The 27325-nt window shown below is 45.5% G+C and overlaps 1 protein-coding gene across 2 annotated transcripts; it reads right to left on the bottom strand.

Annotated features, from left to right (window-relative positions):
- Window positions 1–5: 5 nt before the first annotated feature.
- EDC3 (enhancer of mRNA decapping 3) lies at window positions 6–27325 on the bottom strand. 2 transcript variants are annotated; one of them, XM_055818290.1, is made up of 7 exons: window positions 27237–27325; window positions 24678–24859; window positions 22951–23264; window positions 15735–16070; window positions 6666–6819; window positions 4878–5095; window positions 6–3719 (listed from the first exon to the last, which is right to left on the bottom strand). In XM_055818290.1, the coding sequence occupies exons 2-7, from the start codon at window positions 24839–24841 to the stop codon at window positions 3385–3387; spliced, it is 1521 nt and encodes a 506-aa protein (XP_055674265.1). In that variant the 5' UTR covers window positions 24842–24859; window positions 27237–27325; the 3' UTR covers window positions 6–3384. The 2 variants fall into 2 exon arrangements, with proteins under 2 accessions (XP_055674265.1, XP_055674268.1); XM_055818293.1 differs by having other exon boundaries at window positions 27266–27311.

Here is a 27325-nt window from a genome sequence, read left to right as displayed (position 1 = left end):
TAGCACACATGAATAGTTGCACTTTTATTTCAGGGCATCCCCCAGTAGTGGCAGGAATTAGTCATTACAAACATTAGGTCACAAATGGAGTATCAAGCAGTGACAGTGCAGTGATCGTCACATGTTAGTGACCAGAGCAGCACTCGTGGGCAGTTCCTAAGATGGTGGTTAAGGTTGGGGGTAGAGACTATATCAAACACAGCTAAAAAAAGTGTTCCATTCTTTGAACTAACTGGTGATGTGAGGAAAGGGGGAGAAGAAGGGACCCAGACCCTTCTCACACCTGCACATAAGATGCATTTCACATGGGTGAGGCCAGTGCTTCCACAAGTCAGCCTGCCAAATGCCCAAATCCACTCTCACCCCCAGAAAGCAAGCACACCGTAAAGTTCAACTGTGTCCAACACAGCCCAGAGCTGCCTGATGTGCCCTAAACACCGCACAAGTAGGGACTGGGAATCCCTTTCCTTCCCTGAGGGTTTGTACCCTTGTGTTGTGCAATACTGCTCACTGTATTAATTTTTTTTGCTTAAACGTGGGGAACCCTATTGCTGCATGGCTGGCAACGCACCGGCGTCTTGGTGCTTCCTGGATTTGTCCAGCAGCAAATAGAGATGTGATTCCAGCCGCCATCCCTGCAAAAACATCTTCACCTGGTTCAGTGCCCTCCAGCCAGTGGCACAGCAGCAGAGCGGCAGACAAGGACCCTGTGATGAAGACTTGAGTATTTCTACACACCGTGCTCAGTGCATACAGTCTACAGTTTAATGGTCAAACCCAGAAGGGGCAAGAAAAGCTGCAGCCTGGTTCAAGAAAAGCAGGAATAGAAACAGCAAGTTCTCTTACCGAATGTCTTGAGCAAAGGAAGTGAAAGTAAGGGGACTAAAGCTAATGCTACTACAGCAACAACCAAGCAAAGTCATCCACCTTTTTAACCCAGCTGCTGCTTCTCTGCCTGGCTAAAGATTAGATGAAACTGAAACAGCCAAAGAAACAAGGCAGGCAGAGGGAAGCCTAGCGTCTGCACGTTAAATATCCAACCACAGTGCTATTCCTTCCCAGTGCAGCTGAGTCAGAACCACAGCCTGTTAAATGCCACTCAAGTTCTAGCTGAAACATGGGTCACCTGAGGAATAGGTGCTCCAGCTTTGCCTTTTCTGCCGGAGAGGAACTGCTCGAGGGCAGAGCTACACCCATCACAGCACCGACAAGCCCTCAAGCCCTTCTGTGTGAGTGCCAAGGCCACTCAGAGTAAGCTGGCAGGCACAGTTCAGCCAATCCAACCCTCAGCTGTGACAGAAGCTCAGGGGAACCTGGGGTCCAGACACCGACAGGGGCAGAGCCCTTCATCCTGCTGAGGTAGATACGGCACAGTGCAGGTGGTCTGGCAGGGGAAGAGACCCCAGCGGGCTGTGGGGGTGAGCCCCAGCACCCCCCAGCCTCCTGTCCTTACAGGCTGGGTTTTCCCCCATCACTCCATGCTTCCAGATGACATCAATTACTCCACTGCTTCTTTTCAACTGGGAAAGTCTCTTCCCTCAATACACCTGGCCTTTGTTCTAAGCAGATGAAAGGGAAAGACAAGCGCCTGACCTGTAAATCCTCACTACTCAGAGCACGAGCGGGTCAGTAGGTTTGCTAAGTGGGACTCACCTGCTTAGCAGAGCCCAGCAACAGAGCAGCTGCAACAGCAGGTGACCATTTTTAGATATCCCTGTGCTTCAGCCTCACAAAAGATCCAGCTCTCCTGGAGAAAAGGCACTGTTTCAAGCTCTAAAGCTCTCCCAGATGCCAGGAACAGGGTCTGTGCAGGGTACCAGAAGAGCAGCAGAGCTTCAAGTACCACCCACACTCTTGGCACTGGGAGCAAGGAGGGAGCTGAGCGCCACTTTGCAAGAACAGGGACCCTGCCTTGCCTCTGCCCAGTTCCTCAGAGGGAACAGCTCACCCTTACAGCACCTCCTGCATCACTCTAGGTTCAGCACTTCCCTGGCTCAGCGGGCACAAAGCCTTCAGAGAGCAGCACAGAGCCAGCATGATGGACTCCCAAAGCCAGCTGAGCTGAGGGTTTCTCAGCTTGTCCCTGCACCAGGGTCAACAAAATGAACATGGGAGAAGATAACCCAATGCCTCCTGGCAGCACGTGGGAAGCAAGTGCTGCACAAGAGCAGTTAGCAGAGCAACCCAGGGCAGATCCTCTACAGTAATTCAACAAAACCCGCCTGCCGTTCCCCTCCAGAAGGGCAGCAGCTCTCACCACACCATCCCCTACAGGCAAACAGGACCCTGTGAGCTGAGGACCCAAGGCCCTCCTCAAGCTGGTTCCCAGCACACAGACACACACACAAGCCCACCCTATACGCAGGCTTTGAGTCCAAAGGGAATGAACGGATCCGTGACCTACTTCCCAAACCACATTGAGTGTAGAAGGGATACTGGAAGCACTGGGGGAAATATCACCTGCACCATACACCATGCAACAAACTGAAGAGTGACACTGCTCTGCTTCACTATCCTTTCCCCAATTCAGCCACTCACTGTGCCAGAAAGAAGGCGGGAAAAAAAGAAAACCAAAAAAACAACCCCCCAAAACCCCCACACAACTATCCTGGAAAAGTTCTTTTCCAAAACACACCTCATTCCCGTATCCTGGGTTTCACCCACTAAGCAAACAAAAACCCAACAAAGTATATAAGCAAGTAAGGCCTAGCTGAGGACATCAGTGTTCCCAGAGCATGTGAAACCTGAGAGCTTCTGCTCTTGACACAAGCTTTCCAAAGAGGGAACGCTCTCCTTGAGGAGCTGGAGGGTCCAGGAGGGAGAGCAAGCTACAACTGCCTTCAGAAACATAAAACAGGGGAGGGGAGTCAAAAAGAACAACGGAATGAAACCACGTCCTCCCTTCTGCTATGACTGCAACAGAAGGTATTTCTACACAATCAAGGGGTGCTGTTCCCACCAGGATGCCCTCGCTGGGTCTATCCACCCAGAAGGACAGAAACACATCTCAAATCTCCAAACCACCCATCACTTGTACCACCTCCACGTACACCCCCTCATTAAAGAGCCTCCCGGCTGGGGCTGGGCAGCAGCAGCCGCCTTCACTGGGGACAGACACCATCATCCTGCATGTTCCTTCATACAATGGCACAAGAGAATGAAAACAGCTTTGCAGGAACATTCACTTCCTCCTCTTTTTGTTTCGTTTTATGATTATTCTTTTTTTTTTTTAAACACACAATGTTTCTTCTGGAAGGAAAATTCTCCAGAACTTCACATCCTTAAGGCGTCACGAGTTTACTAGTCAGGATCCACTGGACAGCTTAATTTGACAGACCTCCTCCTTCTCTCTTCTCTCCCTTCAGAGCCATGGCTGGATGGGCTCTAAGTGGAGTGCAAGGGGATGACGAATTTGCAGCCGAAAGGCGAGTGGTAGTTTATTCCCACTTCTTGAAAGACCTTCTGGGGAATGCCAATGTCACAGAGGTACACGCGCCCTGCCCTCTCGCCCAAGGGCAGGGGCAGGCCCAAGGCCAGCGACCACTTGGCATCGATGCCCTGCTCCATTTCATTTATCGGAGGGTCTATGCTGAGGACGGGTGCCCGGTTCTGGTTGGCCCAGTCCACAACTGCTTTGTACCAAGGCTGATCCCTCAAAAAGGCATTTTCATGACAATCCAGGCAGTTGATCACTAGGTCAACAGGGGTATCTGGGAGATCTGAAAGAAACACAAACACCGCTGAGTGCTGAGGATCAACCTGAAACCACAAACTGAGGCTCAGTGCCTTCCCCCCCTGCACCGCCAGCAGATTTTTCATTTTTGCCTCCAGCACCCACAGTCTCGCTGCATGGTAAGACAGCCTGGTCTTACCTGTTATTGCTGTCATTCTGCAAAAAAGACACTGACACCAATATTTAAAAGCTCTTTAGCACCCTGGAGAACATTCACAGACTCTCAGGTACAAAAATCTCCTCAAGTGGTCAGCACGTGAGCAGCCCTGGATGCTGCTGCTGAGCTGGCTCACCAGTCCAGGCAGCCCAGGGAAGCAGCACTGCTCTCTCTCCGTTATAAAAGGACCATTTTATATTCCACAAGCTGAAAAGAAAGCTATTTTTTCTGGAGCACACCAACCAGCTCTGCTATGGAAAGGCAGCTTGAGCTGCACTGCTGCCTGCCCCACTGAGCTCCACCAGTCTCAGTGCACTCACCTGCTCTGTACCACATCCACTGCATTCCTTTTACCCGACAGACCACAAAGTCCTTGGTGCAAAATCGCTTATAATCTTTACTAAGAGGCAAGTAGCTCAGCCAGCACAACACAGCCCCCCACGCTGCCAAAGCGGAAAACATTGTACAGTGCCCTAATTCCCAGGTTTGTTTCTCCCAAGAAGTTTAAATGGACCAGGTTTAAAACGAACACTGGTGAAATGACAAACAGAAGCCAGCTCTCTCACAGAAGATGGAGCATTGGTTTATCCTAGGACATACTAAGAGATGTGAATGTTGACAACTGCTGGGCCTAGTTCAGCAAAGCTGCCTGCTTGATTTGAAGCAGCAGCAGGATGCTCATTTGCTTGCAGTTTCGATGTGCTCGAACAAGGAAGGCCCTTATGCTAAGACAGCGGCTGGCCTGACTCAGATCCACGCAGCAGCTCTTCCATATTTGTTCAAACAGGAAACATCTGCACCAGCACAACCGCTCCAGTGTTGAACCTCTCAAGTGGCTGCTGCCCTGCCAGCCTCCAGGCAGCCACCTGCCGGTGGCAGTGCCACTAGATGGTGCCACCGGGCCAGGCAGGCAGCGGGGAGCCGAGCCGCGCAGGTCTCTGCCAGGTGCGGGGCAGCCCAGAGCAGATCTGCTCCCCAGCCGCTTACCTTTGACGCTGGACACCTGCTGGCCTTGCGTCTTGCCGAAAAGGTTCAACTCGTTGGTGATGGATTCCAGCATCTTGACAAAGTTGGGAAGGAAAAGGATGACGTGGACGTCGTGGTTGGAGAGGTGCCGCCCACAGCTGATCCCCTGGGCCCCCTTCACGTGGGGGCCGCACAGCAGGGCTACCGTAGGCCGTTGATGCACGTTCTTCGGATTCAGCCTGAAACACAGACAAAAGGGGACTGTTAATAAACCCCAGGATCTCCTACCTTCTTCCTGCAAGACAAAAAATTAAAAAAAATAATCACTACAATGTAAATTAGCAGGTGTTTTGCAAATCTTCCGTTGCCTCTGAAGAAGGAACCCACACCCTTTTGTAGTGCTGATGCCAGAGAGCTGCTCTGCCTGCACATTCCCTTCCAGACTTCCTTGCACCCACAGCAGAGAGCACAAGGTCCCGGTCTTTCCTAGCTCAGCATGAAACCAACTCATACTTTCAAAGCAGGGGTATTTGCACTGCTCGTGTAGCAAGCAATTTCACTTTTAGGAGGTTTTTTTCTTTGTCCCTCTGATTTTAGAAGAAAGCTGTCCTATATAACCTTAAAAATATGGGCTGACTTCTCTCGTCAGCAGAACCACAGTTAAAAAAATGAAGAAAAATAATTTCTACTCCCTAAGCCTCAACAACTGCAAAATAAAGCTGATCTATTTAAATGGCCTGCAAGCCACCAAGGGTGGCTTACACTAGGATTTTCAGTTGATAAAGTCAGTGCTGCTCTCAATCAAATGGTCAGGTCCCTGGTAAAGCACTACCAAATACACATATGGAGAGTTAACGCTTACCTTCCATTTCCGGAGCAAATAATTTGGAGCAGCTATTAACAACATAAAAATACACATGCAATTGTCTGCCCACATCAACAGCTATGGTAAGGCACATCGCTATGCAGGCACAGAGCAGACCTTTCAAAGGAGTCAGAACATATATTCACGTGCCAAGCAGTAAGTGCACTCCAAACCTGCTAGCAAACTCGGCCCTCCGAAAGGGCAGGATATTCTCAGTTTTGGTGTAGATGCCTGAAAGCTAAGTTAGCACTGTGAAAAGCTAAGCAGCACTTTGTTTTCATGAGCTGGCTTTTGGTTTTATTGATATAACTAATTTGTACCATGTAAAAACAACAAAGGAAAGGAAGGTTTCCTTATTTGCAAAAAGGACTAGCTTGCTACATATTCCGCAATGGTTCAATCTGCCTTGGGCTACACCTGCATAAAGCTCAGTTCCCTGAAAAAACTCCCACTAAGCAAGAGAGAAAAATCTCAGGTCTGCCTGTTCTGTCTTTAACTCAAGGGATACTTCTGCTTCTGGGACACAGGAGCCAAAGAGAAGCCCTCAGTAAGTCACCCACCCAAGACGGTATGTTCAGCCAGCCCTTTTCTAGAGAGAGGAAAAGAACAGTAAGAACATGGAAACCTACTGTAAGTCTCTCTCCTACTTCAGGAGCTTGAGCCTCACACTTCACCATTTGGAAACAGGCTGATGCAGGAGCTACGACACAGGTCTGCATGGCATTAGGATGAGGGTTTTTTTCTTTCAGAGGCAAGGAAGGCAGAGTGGTGACAGCTGCCTCCAGCTGCAGGACCACTGAGGGACTAGAGCAAGCAGCAGCAGGCACTGACTCAAAGGTAACCTCTCCGGCTCTTCTCCCTCAGCCCCACTTAATGGAGCAAGACAAGATGAGCCCTGCTTAGAGGGGGCAAACCCGCAGCAGAGCAAAAGGGAACTGCTTTACCTGTTGGGCCCCCCAAGGAGACTCAGGGCCATCTGACTTGCGCACACTCCTGTCATCTCCAGCCTCCGCTCCAGAGTCAGCCCATGCTTCTCAGCAACTGAGAGCAGCTTTTTGTGAAGCTCGTAAGATACACTTGGAACAACCAGCCCGGAGTCTAGGGTTCAAAGAGAGGGGAGGGAGGAAGACAGAAATGGGTATTATCAGAGATTTTTCCAGAATGCTGCAGACTAGTAAGGTTTTATGTAACAGCACTTAGAAATAATGACAGTGAAAAGGCTTATTAGCTGCTACCAAGGGTCTGCTTAACCCAGTAATCCAGGTCCCTTCCAAGACCATCAAATGAATCCAAACTAGTGCATCAGAGTCAGCTTACTCTGGGCGAAGCAGAGACAGCTAAACACAACTGCTGGTCTTGGAATAATATGTTTCCACAAAAATTCAGCAGGCACCTGGCAATTCTAGCAATGCATGGACTGAAAAGGCCTTTTTGACTTACAGGTCACCAGTGCTTTAACCCACACTCAAGCACATCTAAATGTTCCTAATCACTGTGAATGTCAGAAGAGCAGCTGTGAACCAGATTTCCCACCAAAACAGCTTGGATGCATTATGCTTCCTGACATCGGTAGTGACCAGCTCCAAACTTCCAGCCCTTAACCCACATATCACAGCAAAACAAGACATCCCACATTTACTAGGGAGACGTCCGCACCACCTGAGCTGTTGTCATGCCAGAAGGGCTGGCTTCAGATACAAAAGCTGAATCATGACACACTGAAGCAGCAGGCAAATGATGCAGCTGAGAGAATAAAGCCTGCAGAAAAATACTTCTCAGACATTTTTGACAGCCTGGTCTGTGAGCCAGGAAATGCTCCAGCATGTGGATGAAGGGAAAACAAACAAGAGAGGTTTTGTTAAGCACTGAGAACAGCGCCTGCAGTAGGCAGTGGTACAATCCTTCCCACTCACTTCTACAGTGAACTTGCCTGGCATCTGCAGGTAAGAGAAACACAAACCTGAACAACTCTTCTGGCTGATTTTTTTATACTTTACTTCTTCCAGGAGGCCAAGCTGACACTGACTTCACAGAAATAAATCCTGCAATAACATCTGTAAACTCTCCTGGAAACAGATACAGAGGATTCCTTGCTGCCAAAAGGTGGATCAGTTTGAGGAAAGCCACAGCAATTTTTCCGTGGTGTGCTGAATAGTGGAGGGCAAGGAAACTGAAAATAGTTACTCATGGTGTACAGAGAGAGAAGCACAAAATGTAAGTGACAGGTGAGAAAACTGCTGCAGCAGCCAGCCAGATATCCCTGAATACCTTCAGCCACAGAAATCAGCCTCTTCATTCTAACTTTTCTCCAAAATAATTCTGATATCCAACCCCTTTTGCTCTGTGTTTAAGGATTTGCAGCACTGTAGAATCAGAAACACGCTATTCTTCCCTAGAAACATCCTCCTGCAAGGCCTGGATGTCCTTAACTGTCTCCCAGCTAAGGAGCAGTGCAGCTTAATTCCCTCCCCATATGGGACAGCCACATAGCTGGAGCACAGCTGCCACCAAGAAAAGCTCTCAGCTCCTGCTGTTCACATCACTCACAAGCACTGCTCTGAGCTAAACAAGCAATCCCAGCAGAGTCCAGCCGGGCAAGGGTTCTGTGAATTTACTGTTAGTTCCTACTCTGGGACAGGCAGATGAGGTGCACAGGAATCGGGCACAATGGGACAAAAAGGTCCAGGACTCAGACCGATGCCTGCTAGAGCTCAGGCATGATGCCAAATGTCAGGCCAAAGCGTGAACTCGGTCCTTCCATCAGCACACACTGCTTCTGCAGTGTTCAACGGCCAGCAGCCCTGACTCACCCTTGCACTCCCATCAGCCGCTCTGCCTCTGAACTCGGGGCAATGGCAGCCACCCAGGTGCTCATCGCAGCCCAGCAGGGCTCGGACCGCCTGCACTAATGGGGAAGAGTCGTGGGAACAAGACATGCTCCAGGGAGAATGCTCTGCAGTGATATGAGCTCAAAGAGGAACAGCCACAGCATATACATCCGCTCAGAGAAGAAACCAGTTACTTGTGGGCTCAGGCTCTTTTGTAGCCAGAACAAACGTGTGAAGAACCAGTTGTAACAAGCAAGTATCACATTCAATGAGAAAAGAAGCATACATTTTAATTGTGAGGAATTATTTGTACTGCCCTATTTCCCCAGGGTGCCCCAGTCACAAACCACTAAGTCAAGCTACGGCACAAATGGCAGGTTTTGTACATCTCGAGGTTTTCAGAGTCAAATCGGAGGTACTCCTGCAAGGTAACAGCAAAATGTTGTGGAGCAGATCCTGCTGAATCCTCCTGGCCTTCATTTCTGAACACACCAGCTAGTGCTTTGCAGATAAAGAGGGCCCAAACGTGTTCAAACACTTGACCTTGCATGCTAACTGCTGATTAAGCTACTTCTGCTAATAGTCTTTCATTACATGCAGCACACATGCAAGCATGTTATCAAAGTCATTTCAGACTCCTGATAGCAGCCTCTGAACATTTGGAGTCATAAGCCACTAATAATCCTAAGCCCGTCGCACTAGTCACGCACCTGCCCTGTGTTCACACACCCTCTTAGCCTCCAGAGTCACGCAAGGCTCGGCTCTGCCTTTCCCATTCACACTTCTGCTACTTCATCAGGTCTTGTTTTTCAAGCTTGAGGGAGGACTTGGAATGAATGACCTGAGGTCAGGATCTCTCCAAATGGTTTCATGGGATGCATCCTCTGCTAACCTGAAACTGGGGGTCCCAAACTGTACTTTTGCTCCTTCTAATTTGCAGGACCACAAATTCCCTGCTTCGATTATGCACAAACTCTCCAGCTGGAAGGGTGAGTTGATCTACATTCTGTACCTACCCGATTTTAGCAGGACTATTGCCAAGGCCGCCTCTGTACCCATTTACATCTTTCCCTCAATCATTTTCCCCAGACCACGAGCTTTAGTAAACCTGCATTGACCATCAGCTCGATGCAACTCAGTGCCCAGTGGGTTAAAGCAAAGGGGGTAACTGGGAGGCAGGAGGCATGAGATGAACTTGCATTTAGCATGACAGTGCTACACTTTGTCCTAATTGCTCCCTCTCAGAAGCAGGCTTAAATGCCAAGAGAACTTCCCTTCTTCGCACTCACGCAAGGTCCAACCAGTCAGACTGGCTTATCAAAACCAGGCCGAGGGGAGTTAAATAAACTCTGGCAGAAAGCAATCAAGGAGGTGATGTGTAAACCCACAAACAATAACACTACTGCAACAAAACTGAACTCCTGCCAACTTTAATTATGTTTGGGTTGGACAGAGCATCTTTATTGTCTGGTAATGAAGGTAATAAAATAAATTAGCTCAGGCCTTTTAATATTAAATAAATGTATTTTACAGCTGCCTGGAAAAAAAAAAGGCAGATATAGACTAGACACTTTTGTGACATGCAGAGTAGTGCTGAAGCCTGATTAAACACAAAGTATTCTCCATTTATGAGGCACACTCTATGCCGGGCACTACCACTGCGAACAAGTTCTCTCCTCAAGTTTTGCTATGCAACGTTACACACATACTGGTTGGATTAAAACACCCTATGCCAGCAGAAGGACTGAGCTAACTCTCCAGAATTTAAGAGGTTTTCCCCAAATAAGCCCAGCGCAACATTGCTGTCGGAATTCCAAAGGCCTGCCATGCTTGCTGTAGCAAAAAAAAAAAGAAAAAAAGAAAAAAGAGAGTTGTTGCTGGAGTAACTCAACGTGTAAGCCCCATCTTTTGTCTATTTCAGCAGCTCTCTAGCTGCTAAAATAAATACAGGCAAGCTGCAGGAATGGATGAGATGGAACTAGACTTAGGATCTCCTGGAAGCTGTATGTAATGCTGTTAGTTCTTTCCTTTAGCAATAAATAACTCTAGGTTCCAGAGCCACACAGCTTATGGTATAAGATGCAGCTATGTGAAGCAGGTATAACTCTTGCCCAGTTTAGGAAGATGAGGCATTACTTGCAGTCTTTTTCTGGTTGTAAAGCTGGAGCCACCTGCCTGCCAACTCAGCAAAACAGTTACTTGCCCCACAACCATGAATGATTTTCTCCATAACCTTAAGGGCTAGATAATTAAAAATAATGATGACTAAAAAAAGTAAGACAAATTCTTTGAGTTCTGGCTGACCTTCCAATGTCAGCCTCTCCCAGCATTAGTGCACAATTCACCCCAGCTGAGCAAAAAACTGCCTGAGGGACAAAGAGATTTTGCCCCATGACCGCTTTGTTTTCTCCTGCCATTGGACAAAATGAACTTAATTTGCACTCTACTCAAAGATCCCAGAAACGCTTCACACATTCAATATACAGAATCGCTGTAAGGCAGTCATTCATAAACTGAAGAGCTAAAAGCTACAGAGAGCAGAAAAGTCAGTCAAGGACATGGAACACACACACACAAAAAAAGAGATATACTGTCAGCATCATCCTCACAGAACAGACTCAGCCTTAGCTTTGTAGTCTGACCCTGGCACATAAGCTCTACCTGCTGCACTAATTTACTTCTAAGCGCATATTTTCTTTCATTATCTCCTTACCATAGGGAAAAAAGGTTTCTTGAAGGACAGGCTTGAAGTCTGGTTAGGAGGAGAACAGAGAAATACTGACAGTCAGATTTTTTTGAGCACAGTCCTGCTTTCACTTGACAAGTTCTACAGCAGCCAAGTTCAGAAAAAAACCCCACCACTTACTTTCCAGAAGAGACACTGAGACAGAAACAGCATATTTTCCACACTAACAGCATTAATTAGAAGAGAACCTGCTTCGGACAAAGCCTTACTAGTACATGAGGGAAAGAAATACATACCTTACCTATGTGGCATACAGCTCTCTACCCATTCCCAGTGTGCTCACAAAGACCCTGTCTGGCCAGACACCACTGCTCAAAAAGCCAGGCTTTGGGTACAAGCCCACCGCACACATCTGCACCCCCCTACACTGCAAGGGAAACCAGAAAGGCGAGGGTGTGGCATATGAGAATTTCAGTCCCATTTGATGCCCACAGTCCAGGTGAGGGAGGTTTTAATCCAGTATAATCATCACGAACTGGAACCCATGGTATGCACGTGGTACATGCTACCAGTGACTAAACAGAGTTGAGGAAAGGAGAGATGAACTGCAAAAAGGAACCACCTGTACAGCCTGCTATGCTTCAGGTTGTATTATACAGTTACTGACGACAAGCAGAGATACTCCATCCTGCTGCAAACTCCTCTGAGCTCCAACATACCTGCAGAACGCTGGCTTTGCACTTACTGCTACAAGACCTGATCCCAAAACAAGGTGCTGTTCAAACACAGATCATTTCAATGCTGATAGCCAACAGAGGAACTGAGACAGAGCTATGCCAACACACATGAAATTCTCTAGCTGGACAGCTCAAAGCAGAAAAAAAGACAGCTCACACAAGGATCAGCCCTTCCAGGGAGGGAGATTTTTGTTAAACAGTTGCACTCCTCCTTTCAAGCATCATGTAATGCTAAATAAAGAGAACGATCAATAGCAGCCAGCCCTAAAGAGTAAAGACTAATTATATATTTGGAAGTGATTTGTATGTGAAGCCCCAGGAACAGGCTCAGCTCAGTCATGCTCAAAGACCTGGTAAGCTCTATTAGCTTCAGGTTTTCATTTTTGTTTGGAACAGATCCCATCTTCATTCCCTGCTTACTTCTAAAACACATGCTAGTGTACCTACGTGACAGCCGGGCTCCATAAAATTAGCTCTCAGAAAAGCATCCTGGTAGACTGAAGTGTTTATCAAGCTTTGCTTACATCCTACACAAATCAACTTATTTTAGTCAGCAATAAAAACAGACTGGAAGCCCTGCAGATTAGTCTTTTAGAGAACTGGCATCAGCAGTTTGCTGGTTTTACTGCTGCACATCCTGGCTATTTCCTAGATCCACAGAAACATGGCATAAAAGAGCATGCAAGGATTCACAGGCTTCTTCCACAGGTAGAAGAGCTGGATATTAGCTCAATCACCAGCATCACTTTTTTTGTGCTATTATAGCAGACAGAATAATCACTGTATCAGCCAGAGTTCTTTTAAGACAATCAAGATTGGACTAGAGTAAAAAATTACAAAGTACTTATTTCTCCTGTAACTAGGAAGTGCTTTTTGCAAGTAGAGCTCCCCTTTGAAGTCCAGGGAAAAGTCTGTAGGGAGAATTCAGAAGCGGAAAGAAAATTTCTGCCACAGATATAGCCAAAATCATGGATTTGGGGCTACTGGCACTCTCATCTCATTTCAGCGGTTGCTGCTCTTTGAGCCACTAAGAGGCAGGCTGCCTACAGTTTAGCATCCTCCTTCCAGCTGCTGAACAAAGAAATCAGGATTTATTCCGCCCCCCCCCCCCCCCAAGTGACAGCCCATCATTACTCCAAACACACCGAGTATCTTTCTGTCCCTTGGAGGGCTGACTCACTACAGAAAACGCTAGACTGCATGCCAGAAACAGCAGGCAAGTTACAACTGTTTACAAAAGCTTTTGCTAGATAGCCATTAGCATTTCCTAAGTAAAAGTAAACTTCCTCAGAGGACACAAAGGAAGTTACCCTCTGTGGGAAAAATATAGAGAGAAATACAGCACTGGGACACTTTTATCATCATTCACAGGACTGTGAACATGCCTGGCTCAGCACAGGCGACAGGGAACTGTAGTTGTCAATACCCTGCCCGTTGTGTGACATGACAGCTTTTCTTCCAAACAAATCCAGAATTCCATAGGGGAAACTAATCATCCAACAGTAGCTAATGAGGCTAGCAAGACCCTGCAACTACAGAGGGAAGTCGTTCACCACCCTCCCTGCACAGGCTTGCCAAGAACAAAACAAGAAAACAGCAGCCCTTTCACTGTGCTGCTCCCTTCAGCACACTGCAAAGAAAGAGCCAAGAGTTTCCATAGTGAAAGACGATGGGAGTTTAGCAAACATGATTTCATTTTCACCCCCTGAATTTACTTACTGATGCTTGCTGCTTATTGCATGTCAGAATCCTCCTCCCAGGAACTGTACTGCTAGAACACCGTATTAGCCATACTTCTCAAGCTGGCAGCTAACAGTAGGTTAGCTTTTGTTTCAGACTAGACATACATAGAGGCCCCGTCTCCTCTAAACAAGCCAGCTGGAAGATGAATTGACAAGTAGTAAACTTAAAAAATAAAAATAGTAAATCACATACAAAAATGAAGAAGCGCTTATTCACACAGCACACAGGCATCTGGTGGAGCTTCTTGCTACAGGACACTCTGGAGATATTGAAAGCTTGCACAGATATAAAAAGCAGTAAGTTAAATTAAGCAGAAGGAAAAAAAACCCTCATCAAAAGCTATTAATATTGAACTAACACTTCTGCTTCAGGAAGTCTTAAAATCATGAAAGACAAAGCACTCAGGAGAAAGTCTCACTGCACGTTTACTCTGTTTTTTTCACTTTTCCTTATAAGTATCCTTGAAAACACAATACTGAGCTGGACAAGCTCTGATACGACCCAGTATGTTTTTACCTCATTCAAGAGCAGAACAGATCCACAGGAAGATGGATGATATGAATGGAAAAAAAAATTTTTTTTTTAAATAAAAAGCAGCAAATCATTACAAGTGAATCAGCTTTCTCCTCTAGTGTTTCACCACCCAAACGGAGTTTCTGGGCAGAGAAAGAATGACAGATCAAGGACCTGATCACACTTCTGCTCAGTGACCAGCCCACCCAGATACCAGCTATTTAGTGTCTCTCCACAAAAAGATCTGAAATTTTATTTCATCCTGATGTAGAAAAGAAGTGTTCCTGGAATGCCAAAGCTCCTTCACTCCTACATTTTTCAAGTGCTAAAAAGCATGCAAACAGAAGGCAGGACACCACAACTAGACTAAAATTACAGGAATTGGCACCTAAATGTAGCATAAAGCACATATGCTGTACTTGATAGCATGTATATATACAGAAATAAAAAGATTCCTTATAGTAAAATCTATTCACACACATAAGCAGCTCCTGTTGAAAGCACCATTATCTGGTGCTTGGCCAAAAAAATATACTACTGAACATAAAATGAGAACAATTCTACCCTTCCCCAGAGCCATGGATTAGGAGCTGAATAGTTATTCTCTGCACTGTGATGTTAGGAGTGCTGCCTCCCTGCAGCCAGGCAGCTCACTGATCCATCCCGCTGCCTTCACCTCCCCCCAAGAGTCTATGCAGTGGCAGCAAGGACCAGAAATCAGACTTGCAAGAGAACATCTGTGCAGCAGCGGGCACCAGTGAGCTAAACTAGTTTCCCCTGATGATACACTTCATGAATACTTAACTCATGCATCTGCCGTGAAGTTTTTCTTTCCTTTTACAGTTAAGATGAAGGTAAAGCAAAGGACAGAAAGACACAGCTTGCTCTCAGCACACTCTCAATCTTTCACACAGCAGCAGTGGGCAGTAAGTTGCAGGGAGACCCCACATAAAATGCCTTTTGTACAATGAATGTTAGGAATTAGGGCTGGGAAGAGCCAGAACTGTTTAAACGTCATTGGTGTAAAAAGAAAATTCTGCAAAACCATGCAGAAATATGTAACTACCAGCCAAGGAATATCAGGAGCACATGACATCTACTTTTTATCAAGAAAGCACAATGACATGCTACCATGTACCAGAATCCTGAGACCATCCCTCCCTCTCAAGAGCCAGCCATCAAGTCCATGCAGGTTCATCATGCTACTGAAATCAAAGGATTCAAATGGCTCCTATTCAGTTTACATTCTTGTTATCCAACTATCGGCTTTGTTCCCTACTGCAAAAACACTTACCTTGTTGCCCTATCTGAATATATTTTATCTCTGATATATTGCAAAAAAAGGTTATATGTAGATACAAGGCACAAATCCAACTTTATGTAAATGAACACCCTTGCTTGTACCACATTAAGCTGATAAGACACCCCTTGGGGAAAACAATCCAACACACATGCCCCAGAAAAGTGGCAGAGTTTGCATCCTTATCAGTAAGGGACATGGCATACCCGTACAGAACTCTTTGCTAGCATTCTGGGGTACGACAATCCTTCTGTAGACTATGGGCTCTGATTCCAAGATGTTCTCATCGTGCCGATAGCGAGCTGGTTTCTCATTTGGGGTCCCCCGGGAACGAGTGCCACTCCTCCTCTCGTAAGTTTCAATCTCTTCAAACACAGCTGCCTTGTCAAAAAGGGCCAGGTTCCCTTCAAAATCAAAATCTGTGTCTGGGATTTCGTCAATGTCATCCCCAAAGCATTCATCATCTTTGCTCTTCATCTGCCCGTTTTTCAAGCCACTCTTCTTTGGAGTCACTTGGTTTGGATGACGGCTGCTGGATGACCCTAAACCAAAATAAAAGCAAGTTGAAAGTGTGTCGTAAATGGAAAAAGCCACATTTGCTCATACAGTTTCTCAGCAAATTTTGTGAGAGAGAGGAGCTCGTGCTTGCAGTCCACCAACTCAAAGGATACACGCTTCCCAAAGAAGCTACAGCCCTCACCTTTGGCATTACTCATGCTAAGATAAGCTAACAGAAAAGAGAACAAAAGCATCAGGAGAGAGACTTTCAGGGACTTTCCATCTCAGCAAGGTTAGAAAAACAAGCTTGACCACAGTAGCAAAAGAAGCGCATCTCCACTTTTTTTTAATTCAACATGGTGTCAACATTAGTGATAAGATAATAAGCTAGACATGATCTAGGACAGTTTTTCTCCTATACTGAGCTCATGTTCACTCAGGCATGTGGCCCAAGACTTTCTCTGGAATTTCCCTAAATTTCAGAAACTAATGTAGGTGTTTAATTCCATAACAGGCTGACCACCTATTAATGATCATTAAAGGAGAACTTAAAACCCTGAATATAAAGCATTTCTTTCTCCTTGCACTTGCTACCATTAAGTACACATTTCTGTAGTGATATAAAGTCCACTTCCTTATTCCTAGTTCATTATTCTACTTAATTCATCACCTTGCATGTTTAAGTACACTTCTTTCCAGTCACAAGAAATTGTGAAAGCCTGATTTCTCTGGAGTAAGACAGATGAAAGTTTCCTCATTGTCAGCTTACAGCTGGAGCCCAAGGACTGATACAAACCCACGTGCAATTATAAGGCCAATATATCCTTTTACTTGCTTATTTGTTATGCTATCATTCAGGTCACCCCTACAAACTCGGGTCCAGACAATACTAATCTGTTTGCTATACCTATTGTTAAATATGCAATTAGTAGAAAATATTTCAGGCTAACTTCAGCAATTACAGGTATCACATACAGTGTCCAACAGATGGAGTAAGAGTTACTATGCCAAAACTGCTTCCTCTACTAAAGTATTTCTTATAGTTTAAGACAATCACTTTTCTGAGTAATTTCTACGAATGAATGTATTGACAGAAGCCATTTGATAACACAGAAACAAATCATCACCAATTTACTAGGATGATGTGTGTTCTTTATATACCCCCTCCATAAATAAAAAAGCAGCATTTCTTTGTCTTTATACATTATTTCCCATCAGTAAGAGAAGACAGGAAGAATTTCAAGTCATCTAAGGATACTTAGACAATACCCCAAAAAGATCTGCAATAGGCACAACCTTCATGGCATCCCACAAAGTTACTTGTCACCTTTGTAAGTGCAGACAAGTCTAGCTTGACCTTGACAAACCCCTCCTCCTTCCCCCTGCCTGGAAAGGCTTATCTGTAACCTTGGGTTAGACTGGTGGAGCAGTCGCAAGCTGCCAAACAAACCTGAGCTCTGGTTTCCCACATTTCCCAAGCGTGAAATCCTCCACTCCATCACCAGGAACAGCACTTCCCTAGAAAGTGAAGGGCCTTCCTCCTGTCAATTGTTTCTACAGGAGCGTTCATTCATCTCAGGGTCAGGACAGGAACTGCTACACTCAAAACCAACGTGCCGGTTTTGGCCAAGTTAACAAACAGAACTCATCTCTCTATAGTAAAGTTATTCAGTAGCTCAATTACACAATTTAAATTGCTGCCATTAACTCCAGAACACCCTTATGACCACCTGAAGCCTTTACAGAAAGCACTACAAAAACAGACTGGAGCAGAGCATGCATCCCTGGAAGATACAGATGGGCTTGCCTGTGGCTCTCAGACACTTACCATGGACTTTGTGAGCTCTGAAAAATTTGTTATACAGCGTGATACTAAGTTCAATAACACCATATCTAACTTATGCCATGCTGAAAGATGGCTTGCTAAGGATATATACCTGGTTTTATTCTCAACTAGGAATATGCTGTCTCAGTAAGGATCTTACTCCATTTATTTTTCCCCGTATTTTAGACAGCATGTTGCTTGTTTGTTCTAGAGAACTGTTTAAGTGACTAGCCCGAAAGCTTTCCCAGCCCCACAGCAAGAAAGCTCTGTAAAAAGCTCAGCGGCTCCTTCTCTGGAGCCTGTCTCAAGTACTTGAGCAAAGCAAAACAGAACCAAACACCCTAAACACTCCCTCTCAAAAAACTTCTTCAGCTTTAGTCTCCAACCATGCCATAGTCCAGCAACAACCAAAGCACACACAGGAAGTCAGTGTCCAGTTATTTCACACCTTGAAAAGCCAGAGATAAGACCCGAAATCTTCAAAGCTTTGCAAAGTCATCACTCCCCATTAAAAAAAAAAACCAACAACAACCACCAACCACACACCAAACAAAACCAAAACAACCCAAAAAAGCCCCACAATGACAACTCTCCTGGTGCAAGTCCTTTATGGTTCTGGGGTTTTGGTTTGTTTTAAATACGGCAAGAGTTTGAGTGCTCAACTTATACCAGTTTAAAAAGTTTTGCTCAAGCATCCCTAGCAAGCACTGAAGAGACTGGAAGAATCAATTTTTCCCAGCTTTATCACCTGGCCTAATGAAAGATGTTAGCTTTTCCCCTTCTTCTCCAACACCATTATAGCTATAGCACTGCTATGTGAAATAAAAGATCTTAAAGGGCATCCAAGAGATTCATGAGTATAACCTGAAAGGAGGCTGTGGCGAGGTGGGTGTCAGTCTCTTCTCCCAAGTAACAAGCGATAGGACAAGCAAAAACGGTCTCAAGTTGTGCCAGGGGGCTTTTAGACTGGATATTAGGAAAAACTTCTTCCTGAAAGGGTTGTCAAGCCCTGAACAGGCTGCCCAGGGAAGCAGTTAAGTCACCATTCCTGGAGGTATTTAAAAGACATATGTAGACATGGCCCTTAGGGACACGGTTTAGTGGTGGACTTGGCAGCGCTGCGTCAACCATTGGACTTGATGATCTTAAAGGTCTTTTCCAACCTAAATGATTCTATGATTCTACAAAGTTATGACAGCTAACAGCATAAGTCTCTTGCAGCAACACAGCTACCCTGCCTTCTAACCTCACTGCATCATGAAAATCCCTGACTACAGCACAAAGCCAGTTACTTCTTCAAAACAGCAGTATCAGTACAACAGCCAGCATGAAATATTTATTCTGCACATACTGGAGCAACTGAAACTAGCAGCACAGCATTGTGTGGTCAGCGTTGCCACACTTTGACAATACTATTTATAATAATTTTAAATTACTATTAACTACAGGCAGTTCATTTTCAGACAGTGATTTTCAAGCTGCTGGAGACATCAAGGAGTTTTTACATAAAAACAACTGGGTGAGTGCAATACACCTTTTGCCAAGAAGCCACTGAAGGACAGATAGTAGAGTTCAAGAGTTGCTGGTGACAAAACATGATTTAGGACAGAGGAAAGGGTAAGGCTTTCTGGCGAGCAGAATTCCAGTATGCAAGCTGTGACCACTCATTTACATGCATAGTTTTGAGAGAAAGGAAAAGCTTTTTACTAATGCACAACTTTCTCTGCTGTGAAGGATCCCCAAACAAAAGCTGACAAAAAACACTCCGAAGTTGTGTACAGCTTGGTATGGAGCTTGCAACTGCCATTACTGACAAGGGAACTGCATCCAACACTGCTGCTACCAGCCGCACAAGACCAACCAGACCCAGCCAACACAATGGGCTGAGTTCTCCCAACGCTCGCAAACTCCAGGTCAAAGCAAGTCAAGAGACTCTGAATTCAGATGAATAAGCTGGAGCCTACACTGAACACAATGGCAAAACAAGCATGCTTCTTGTGTCAATGTCAAGTGTTATGACAACTCAGTCTGTTCCTGTTACCCAACAAGAGTTTTTACACTCATTGCCAGATTCTTCTGCAAACAACTCCACGCTACCCTCAGCTGACCTGAAAAGCAAAATGTGGAGATAGATGCACCGCCATGCAGTGGATCCAGGGGACAGAAGCAGCTGATGTGAGCAGTGTGTTAATGCAGCTTTTCATTCTGTCAGCATTTGAAAAGCTGCAAGAACAATGGCTGGAAAGCTCCCCAGGCTCCCCTGCAGACACAATGAATGGGAGCCAAGACCGCACCTCATCAAAACAAGACATATCGGCATTGTGGTGGGCAGCTCTCTAATCCATACCAATGGATGCCAACTCCAAAATACTGCTGACCCACACAACTGGCTGTCTTTTCATGGACTGTGTTACAACCTCGGAATAGAAGTTGCTCAGAACACAGCACAGGCCTCCAACGAACTCCAAGCGGTTACGTGGTGCTCCTCTTAAAGCATCTCCACCTGGACAGGCAAGACAACTGGCAGCTAATTTCATTCAGGGAAAAGAGAAAAGCCTAAAAAGAGGGCAAGGGGATGGCAGGGAAAACTCAGGCAGAAGAATCTGAGATAAGGCTAACAGGAGAAGTGTCCATTGCCTTCCAGGGCACTAGCGTGACACACCAGACCAAGCCGTTGCCTGAAAGCTGCTACTCACAGCTGCGCTTGCCTCCATGGCCTAATCCAAGCAGCTACAGAAAGCCAGTCCTTCCAGTCCAGCTCCTTCGGATCGCAGCTTCCAGCGCCTCTGCCCTGTGTGTGTATGCATGAAGCTTATTAAGGAGAACAGCACATGGCTCCCCATCAAGCTGGCAGCTTGACGCTGCACAGAAAAGCGCCTCCCTCAAAAGATAAACAATACTTCCCAGGCTTTTTTTGTTCCTTAGGAAAAAAAAACTTTCATGTATAGCACACAAGCAAATGTAAAGTCCCTAGTGAGCTGGCCGCCTTCCTGCAAGATCCCTGTGGGAGCTTTTGCTGCCAGCCCTGGCATGAACAAGCCTGGTGCCAGCACGGCACAGAAGCCATTGTTGTGAAACCTGCGTTGAAATTTGTTGTTTATTGATTCTTGTCACACAAGTACTTTGAAGAGGGAACTTTGTCCCTGACTTAGCACGCTAAAGGGCATCAAAAGGTCAACTTTCAGCTGTAATAAACCCTGTACGTCTTAAGTTCTAGATGACATCTCAGCCCACTCTTCCCGGATGCCTGTACTCAGCACCTCCATAGAGCCAGGACCTCCTCCATCCCCCTGCCAAGATTCAAGCATCATTTGCCCTACTCTCCAAATACACACATTTTGGAGGGTAGGAGTTTACTTCTCTACCTCACTTGTTCTAAAACGAATCCAAGCTAACAATAATCTACAGCTAGCACCTTGCTCAACTTCTTTCAAAATCTGTAAAAGAAAATCTGACCTCCTGTTGTGCTCATGTAAAACCAACGCAGGCTATTTATGGACCCAAGTGGTCTGAAGCACTCACTGCTCACCCCAGACCTACCAGACACTGACAAAACAGCGGTAAGTGAGGTAACCCTCCTACACACTCCATTCAACCAGAATAAAACAAAGCAGAAGTTATTTTAGACATATAGGTAGCTGACATTGAAGTTTGAAAAAGTTTTCCTAAGAACAACCAAAGTAACATACTTAAACAACTAACTGGAATTTAGGAAGAGCTGGGGAATCAAAAAAACAAAGTTAAACCTAAAGGAGTCACAGCTCTCTTCCTACAACAAGTACTACACAGTATTTAAGCCTGGGTAGAAGTAAAACACTCAAAGCCAGACAGGCTTGAAGATGGTCACCAGGCACGCCAAGGAGTGCACACCTCCCCCTCCACATTGTTCTAGCCTTTCTCCTCCCCTCAACCCTATTTGGCAATCATTTAAAGAAGTGAATATGAAAAGAGTTGCAACCCTTTCAGAAAATAATGCAGCTGTTGGTGGGGGAGGAAGACTTCCAGAGGTCCAGGCATTTCTCCACAAAAATACACCCTTTGATCTCCCCGTTTAACTGGCCTTGCCCACCTTGGTTTTGTTTCTTTTCTAAACACAAAAGCAAGGGGAAAAAATGAAGTCATGGAAATCCTCTGGATACGTACTGATGCTTCAACAATTAAGTCATGGAAATATTCTGGATATATATACTGACATTTCAATAATTGCATGATGAAGATCTGGAAAGGAGCATAGCCCAGGGGACTTTAAGAAGAGAAGAACATATTCAGTTTTGGCACAGCATGAGAGCTGGCTGAAGATTTTATGAACAGAAATAAAAATAACGGATGCTTGACTTTGAGATGCGCTGATTGTATCTTTACATCATCCTCATTACAGCCCGTTAATTTGTATTTTTAACAACACAGCAAATAACATTTGTAATTAACTTGCAGGGTGATGTTGTAATAGGTTATGGTTATACAGGCTTTAAATAGAAAAGCTTTATAATATTGCAATTTGTTTCCAGTTCCTTTTAGAGGAAAGACGGAGGCTGGCACTTGGGCAATTTTCAAATAGGAAAGACGGGAGGAATGAGGAAATCGCTGTAACTGGCATTATTCAGCTCTACAGTTTCTAACATCTGATGCTGGTGAAGCAGAATAACACACAGGGTGGGACAGGGAACATCTCCACTAATTAAACCTGAATATTCACCTTAACAAAAAAATTGTTAAAGAACTATTTGCTTTTTAGGTAAACAGGCGTCACCCACACTTCTCAGAAATGCTGCAGTAAAGAAAACACCAGTACGTTGCTCTTCACACGCTCAAGATTGTGGATGAGATTGCATCACCATCTAAGCATAACAGATCTGAAGATAAGTGCCAGACATTTGGAAGATCTGTACTTATAATACTTTGAAGCACAGCTTGTGAAGTCTTTCTCCTCACTGTTTAACTTCCTCTTCTCCAGACCTTCAGGTGGCAACACAAGCATAAAAGCAAACAGAGGAAAGTTTGCAGCACTGTTTGAAACGTTCTTGCCAAAAGAGGGAAGATGTTGCAGCAGTAACTCAGGTAGGCAAAAAGGAAAGCTGCAGGATAACACCCATACTCACAGGAATTGTGTCTACGACGGAAGCCTTTGGATTGTGTCAGTGTTTCCACGTGTCGATCCATGTAGCTCTTGGAGCACTGTTGCTGTGGAGAGATGATAATATCCTGATTCTTCCCGTCTGTTCTCCTTGGGATATTCTGCGGGGCACTGCTGGAGATGGGCTTCTTTAACACTTTCCCGGTGCCGTTCTGACTGGGACCCACTTGGCATCCAACCCCAGGGATGCCCATTTCTGTCTGCTGCAGATCCCCACACTGTCTGCTGTCCCCTGGCCCTGGGATCTCCAGAATTTTCAGCTCCGTAATGTCACCTGCCCTAAAAACAGGAAAAGAAAAGCAGACATTCAGGAACTTAGCATTCCAGGTACCTCTGCAAAACATAACCCCTATAAAAAAATCTGCAACACTGTACAGTGTTTTTTTTCCAATGCCATTATCAATAGAAACAAGAAAAAATAAAGTATTTTAATTCTTAAGCATAGAGAATATTTCCACAGACATCAAAATATTACATGGAAATGGCAGTAATCTTCAAAACAACAATGATTATTTCTATACTGCACCTGGATTTTATTTGAAAGGTTGTTCCCAGCTGAAACGGGAATCAGTCAAGCAGAAAATGGAATCAACTGGCACAGATCTTTGCAGAAATCTGCAGTAATTTAACAGTTTCTAGACAATATAATTAATCTCAGCCCTGAGGCTACTATTACTTTTAATCTGTTTCTACAGAAAGCTACCCTTAGATTAGTGCAACTCATGCTCAGATAAGGATGGCACTTCCCACTTCCTCAGAAAAAGGATACGGAAACTAATGTAGCACAAGCCAAAATGAAACACAAAAGTCATCATTTGCAGTGATTGCAAGAAAAAAAAATCATCAAAAATTAATGTCTTCTATTTTAAACTTTGTCCAACTGGGATACAAAAGTAGCCAGAGCTTGCTACAGACGTTCACACTTCTGGAAGAATATGGTTATTGTCTCTCCCCACTGTCTCTCTTTAAAATCCAAGGGGAAAAAAAAAATAGACTTCAGGGAATCAATCTTATTAAAAAATCAGTGACTCAGTCTTAACTATCACAATATGCCAGGTAACAGGAAAATTTCCAGTGAAGAGTGACTCTTTATTTATTCTTTTTAAGCACAGTGTTACCAGGAGCTGGTGGGAAAGAACTCCTGAGAGCTACAACTCCCTCCTGTCTACACAGAGGAAAGAACGTAGCAGGAGGCAGAGGGGATGGAGCTGGATTTAGTCACTGCATTTAATTGTATGAGGGCAATAATTTTAAGTGATCTACCACTCTGCCTTCTCTTCTGTCATACTTTAATTAGATATAGTATGCATGCTGAGAGCAAAGCTTTAAGAGAGTATGCCATCCTTCTCAGCTGCCCAGAAACCTAACAACAGCGTGTATACACAAAATACATATACAGATACACAAACCTATATATATATACACACATACACACACACAGTCTCACCCACAAATAACCTCCAAGTGTGAGCTACACCATTTCTAACACTAGGATCACAGAGCCAGAAAATAACCTCCTGCGCACAAACTAACAGAAACATGAGAGGCACTTCTCATCCAAAGATGCTCAGTGGCAGCAGGGAGATTTAAGGCAAAAAACTAATGTCTGGGGAAAAAGAAAACAAAACCAAACATCCAGACCATCACAGACCCTGCCTGAAAAAAGGGAGGTGGGGAAAGGATGACACTAACCTGAAGGTGACTTCTGGCACGAGGCACTTGACCCCATTATGGAAGGGCCGCGTCAGGGAAATGGTCTGGCTGACCTGATCCACAGCAGACACTCGTCCTTGGTAGACTCCCAAGCTTTCTCCACAATTAATTGACACAATGCTCCCGAGCCAGTCCGTAGCCATATTTCTGGCACACAATTGCTGTGAAGAGACACAGGCCTGGCTGTAACAAGATGCAGAAAGTGACAACCTGAATCAGCACCAACTGCATCCCCCAGCCCAGAAACCTGGCTCCCACCCAGGCTCCAGCTTTGTCAGCTTCTCTCTTCTTTGTGGGTGGAAATAACATCCATACAGACACTGGCAATCACAGCGAGCGTGTAAATCCCTGGATGGGGCTTCGCCTATACAGTTGTTTGTAATGCAGATCACTGTTTGTATCATTAAAGGAATAATTTTCTAACTGAATTCAAGACCAACAGCTTCCAACAGCAACATTTAGTCCTGTCTGCGGGCATGCTCCCTATAATTTCAAACAGAAATTTTTTTTCACTTCCCTTTTTAAAATTTTGACATCTGAACACTGGGGCAGGACAGCTTTTGTGAATACTCAGCAGTGAGAAGATTGATCTCTGCACTTACAAATGAGAACCAACACCTTTAATGGAACAGACAGATACAGAGGGGAGGGAAAAAAAACCCAACACTGGAGTCCAGGACAAAAGCCTTCATGCTCTCCAAAGCCAGGAGTATTAATATTACTGCCACAATTAGATAAATGAAAAAAGAAAGTTGCACTCCTTTCTAGTGCCAAGTCCTACCAGAATACAGGGGGAAAAACACACTTTATTTAGTTAAGATGCTCAGTCCCACGTAATTCCCTCAGTTTTGATGCTTGACTGAACTTGTATCAACACACTTTGAAGCAGCTAAGCACATCTTTTGATCCGAGATTTCTTCCTCCAGACAAAGAACACAGGAAGATGACAGGCTCACTAGCATCACGGTAGCGTGGAGGAGCTGACAAGCTCATAAATGAAAATTACTACCGTATACATTTGCCTTTCATTCTGTAATTGACAGTAACAGGGAGAACGCTTAATATTTACTCTACAGAACACAAAGACAGAAAGCACAGGAGATAACCCAGGAAGATTAACATCAGTATATAAACCACATTTCTGTGAGAGTCATTTTAATTGTCTTCAAGCCCTTCCTGTCCCAAGCTTCTTGGAAAAAGATGCAAGGGAAAAAAACCTGGAAATAACTAGGATGTATACATGCTGCCAGAAAAAAAACCTCCTCACTTCCCTCAGCTTTCAGGGGACTGAAAACAGGACACTTCAAAGTTAAGTGAACGCTAGATTTGGTGACCAACCCATAAATTTGTCAGAACCATCCTCCTCTCTTTCCTGTTTCTGTGTATTTATATTAACCCATTATAACAATGTCTGGATTACAAAATGACAGCTGATAAAAAGCACTTTCAAAACACAGATAACACATCCCCAAGTATCTCCAGTAAAACTAAAATTTCACTCCCTTTCCTGTTTTTTGTATCTCTTTTTGAAAACAAGGGAATGAGTTCAGTATGTCCTACCATCTTTAGAAGGATTCTTTACAAAAAATAAGTCTCCTTTACCAAGTAAAAAAAAAAAACAAAAAGTCTAGGTTTGCATACAAACATAAACCAAACCAAGGGAAACTCCTCATCTCAAAGGAGATTCTACCACTTTGTGTGCAAATCATTTAGAAGAGAGAATGAAATACCCATGCAGTGAACAATTTACTTCATCACATGTGAGAAACATGAGCACATTTGTTTGTTTACATACAAGTGGAAAGTCAAACCTCCTGTCTAATATTGGGTTATATTCCAGGGTTTTTTCGCATAACTGATATCTTGTATTCCCCCACACGTCTTATTTCAAGTGGGTATTTTTGAAACACCTGACATTCTTGCAAGTTTCAAAAGAAAGTAAAATCAGAGCGTACTCAAACATGCATGCAGCACTTTAATAGTTTGTAAGCAACAACTTAGCATGTGGTGAGTCAATAGCTTTGCACAACGGACACTGCTGGTTGAGAATAATGCCACTGTGCACGTTGTCTCCAGCTGCTAGATGAGTTAGCACCGAGGTGGCTTCTTTCAGTTACGAGGAAAGCAGCCACAGGGCCCACCCGCTCCGTCCGGGGGGGACCAGCTGGCGTGGGATACACGCTCCCAGCGGGGCTCGGCTCCGCCGGCTGGGCCCAGGCCGGCCCCCGCCGCAGAACACAGGCCCCCAGAAGTAAACACAGGCCCGCTCTGCGCGGAGCCCAGCTAGAGGCCTCGGTGCCCCGGGCGGGCAGGCGCCCGGCCCAGCCTCCACAGGCCCTGCCCTCCCCAGCCGCTCCCCGGCCGCAGCCTCCCCACGGCGGCCCCAGGCAGGCCAGGGAGGGCCCGGCGCCACGGCCGCGCCTCACGGGAGGGCCGAGCGAGGCCCAGCCCCCTACCCGGGGCCCCGGCTCTTCCCGGCCCGCTCCCGCCGGACCCCTCGGGACGAGGGGACGGGGAGGGGGAGCGCCCCCGCCTCACCTGCCCCCGCCGCTCGCTCCCCGCCTCACCCGCCGCCTCTCCGCCGCAGCGACGCTCGGCGCTACCGTCACTTCCTGCCCCGCGCCCCG

Source organism: Falco peregrinus, chromosome 1 (genome assembly GCF_023634155.1).
Source record: "Falco peregrinus isolate bFalPer1 chromosome 1, bFalPer1.pri, whole genome shotgun sequence".
Classification (NCBI taxonomy): domain Eukaryota; kingdom Metazoa; phylum Chordata; class Aves; order Falconiformes; family Falconidae; genus Falco; species Falco peregrinus.
Note: the sequence above shows the minus strand (reverse complement) of the source record. Positions and strands in the feature narration are given on the sequence as shown.

Excerpts from the sequence above, each read along its gene's own strand:
- EDC3 (XM_055818290.1), bottom strand. The coding sequence starts at position 24,841 with ATGGCTACGGACTGGCTCGGGAGCATTGTGTCAATTAATTGTGGAGAA. Across the intron at positions 23,265-24,677 it reads GTGCCAGAAGTCACCTTCAG|GGCAGGTGACATTACGGAGC; the intron begins GTTAGTGTCATC and ends TCCTGTTTTTAG. Across the intron at positions 16,071-22,950 it reads CCGTCGTAGACACAATTCCT|GGTCATCCAGCAGCCGTCAT; the intron begins GTGAGTATGGGT and ends ATTTTGGTTTAG.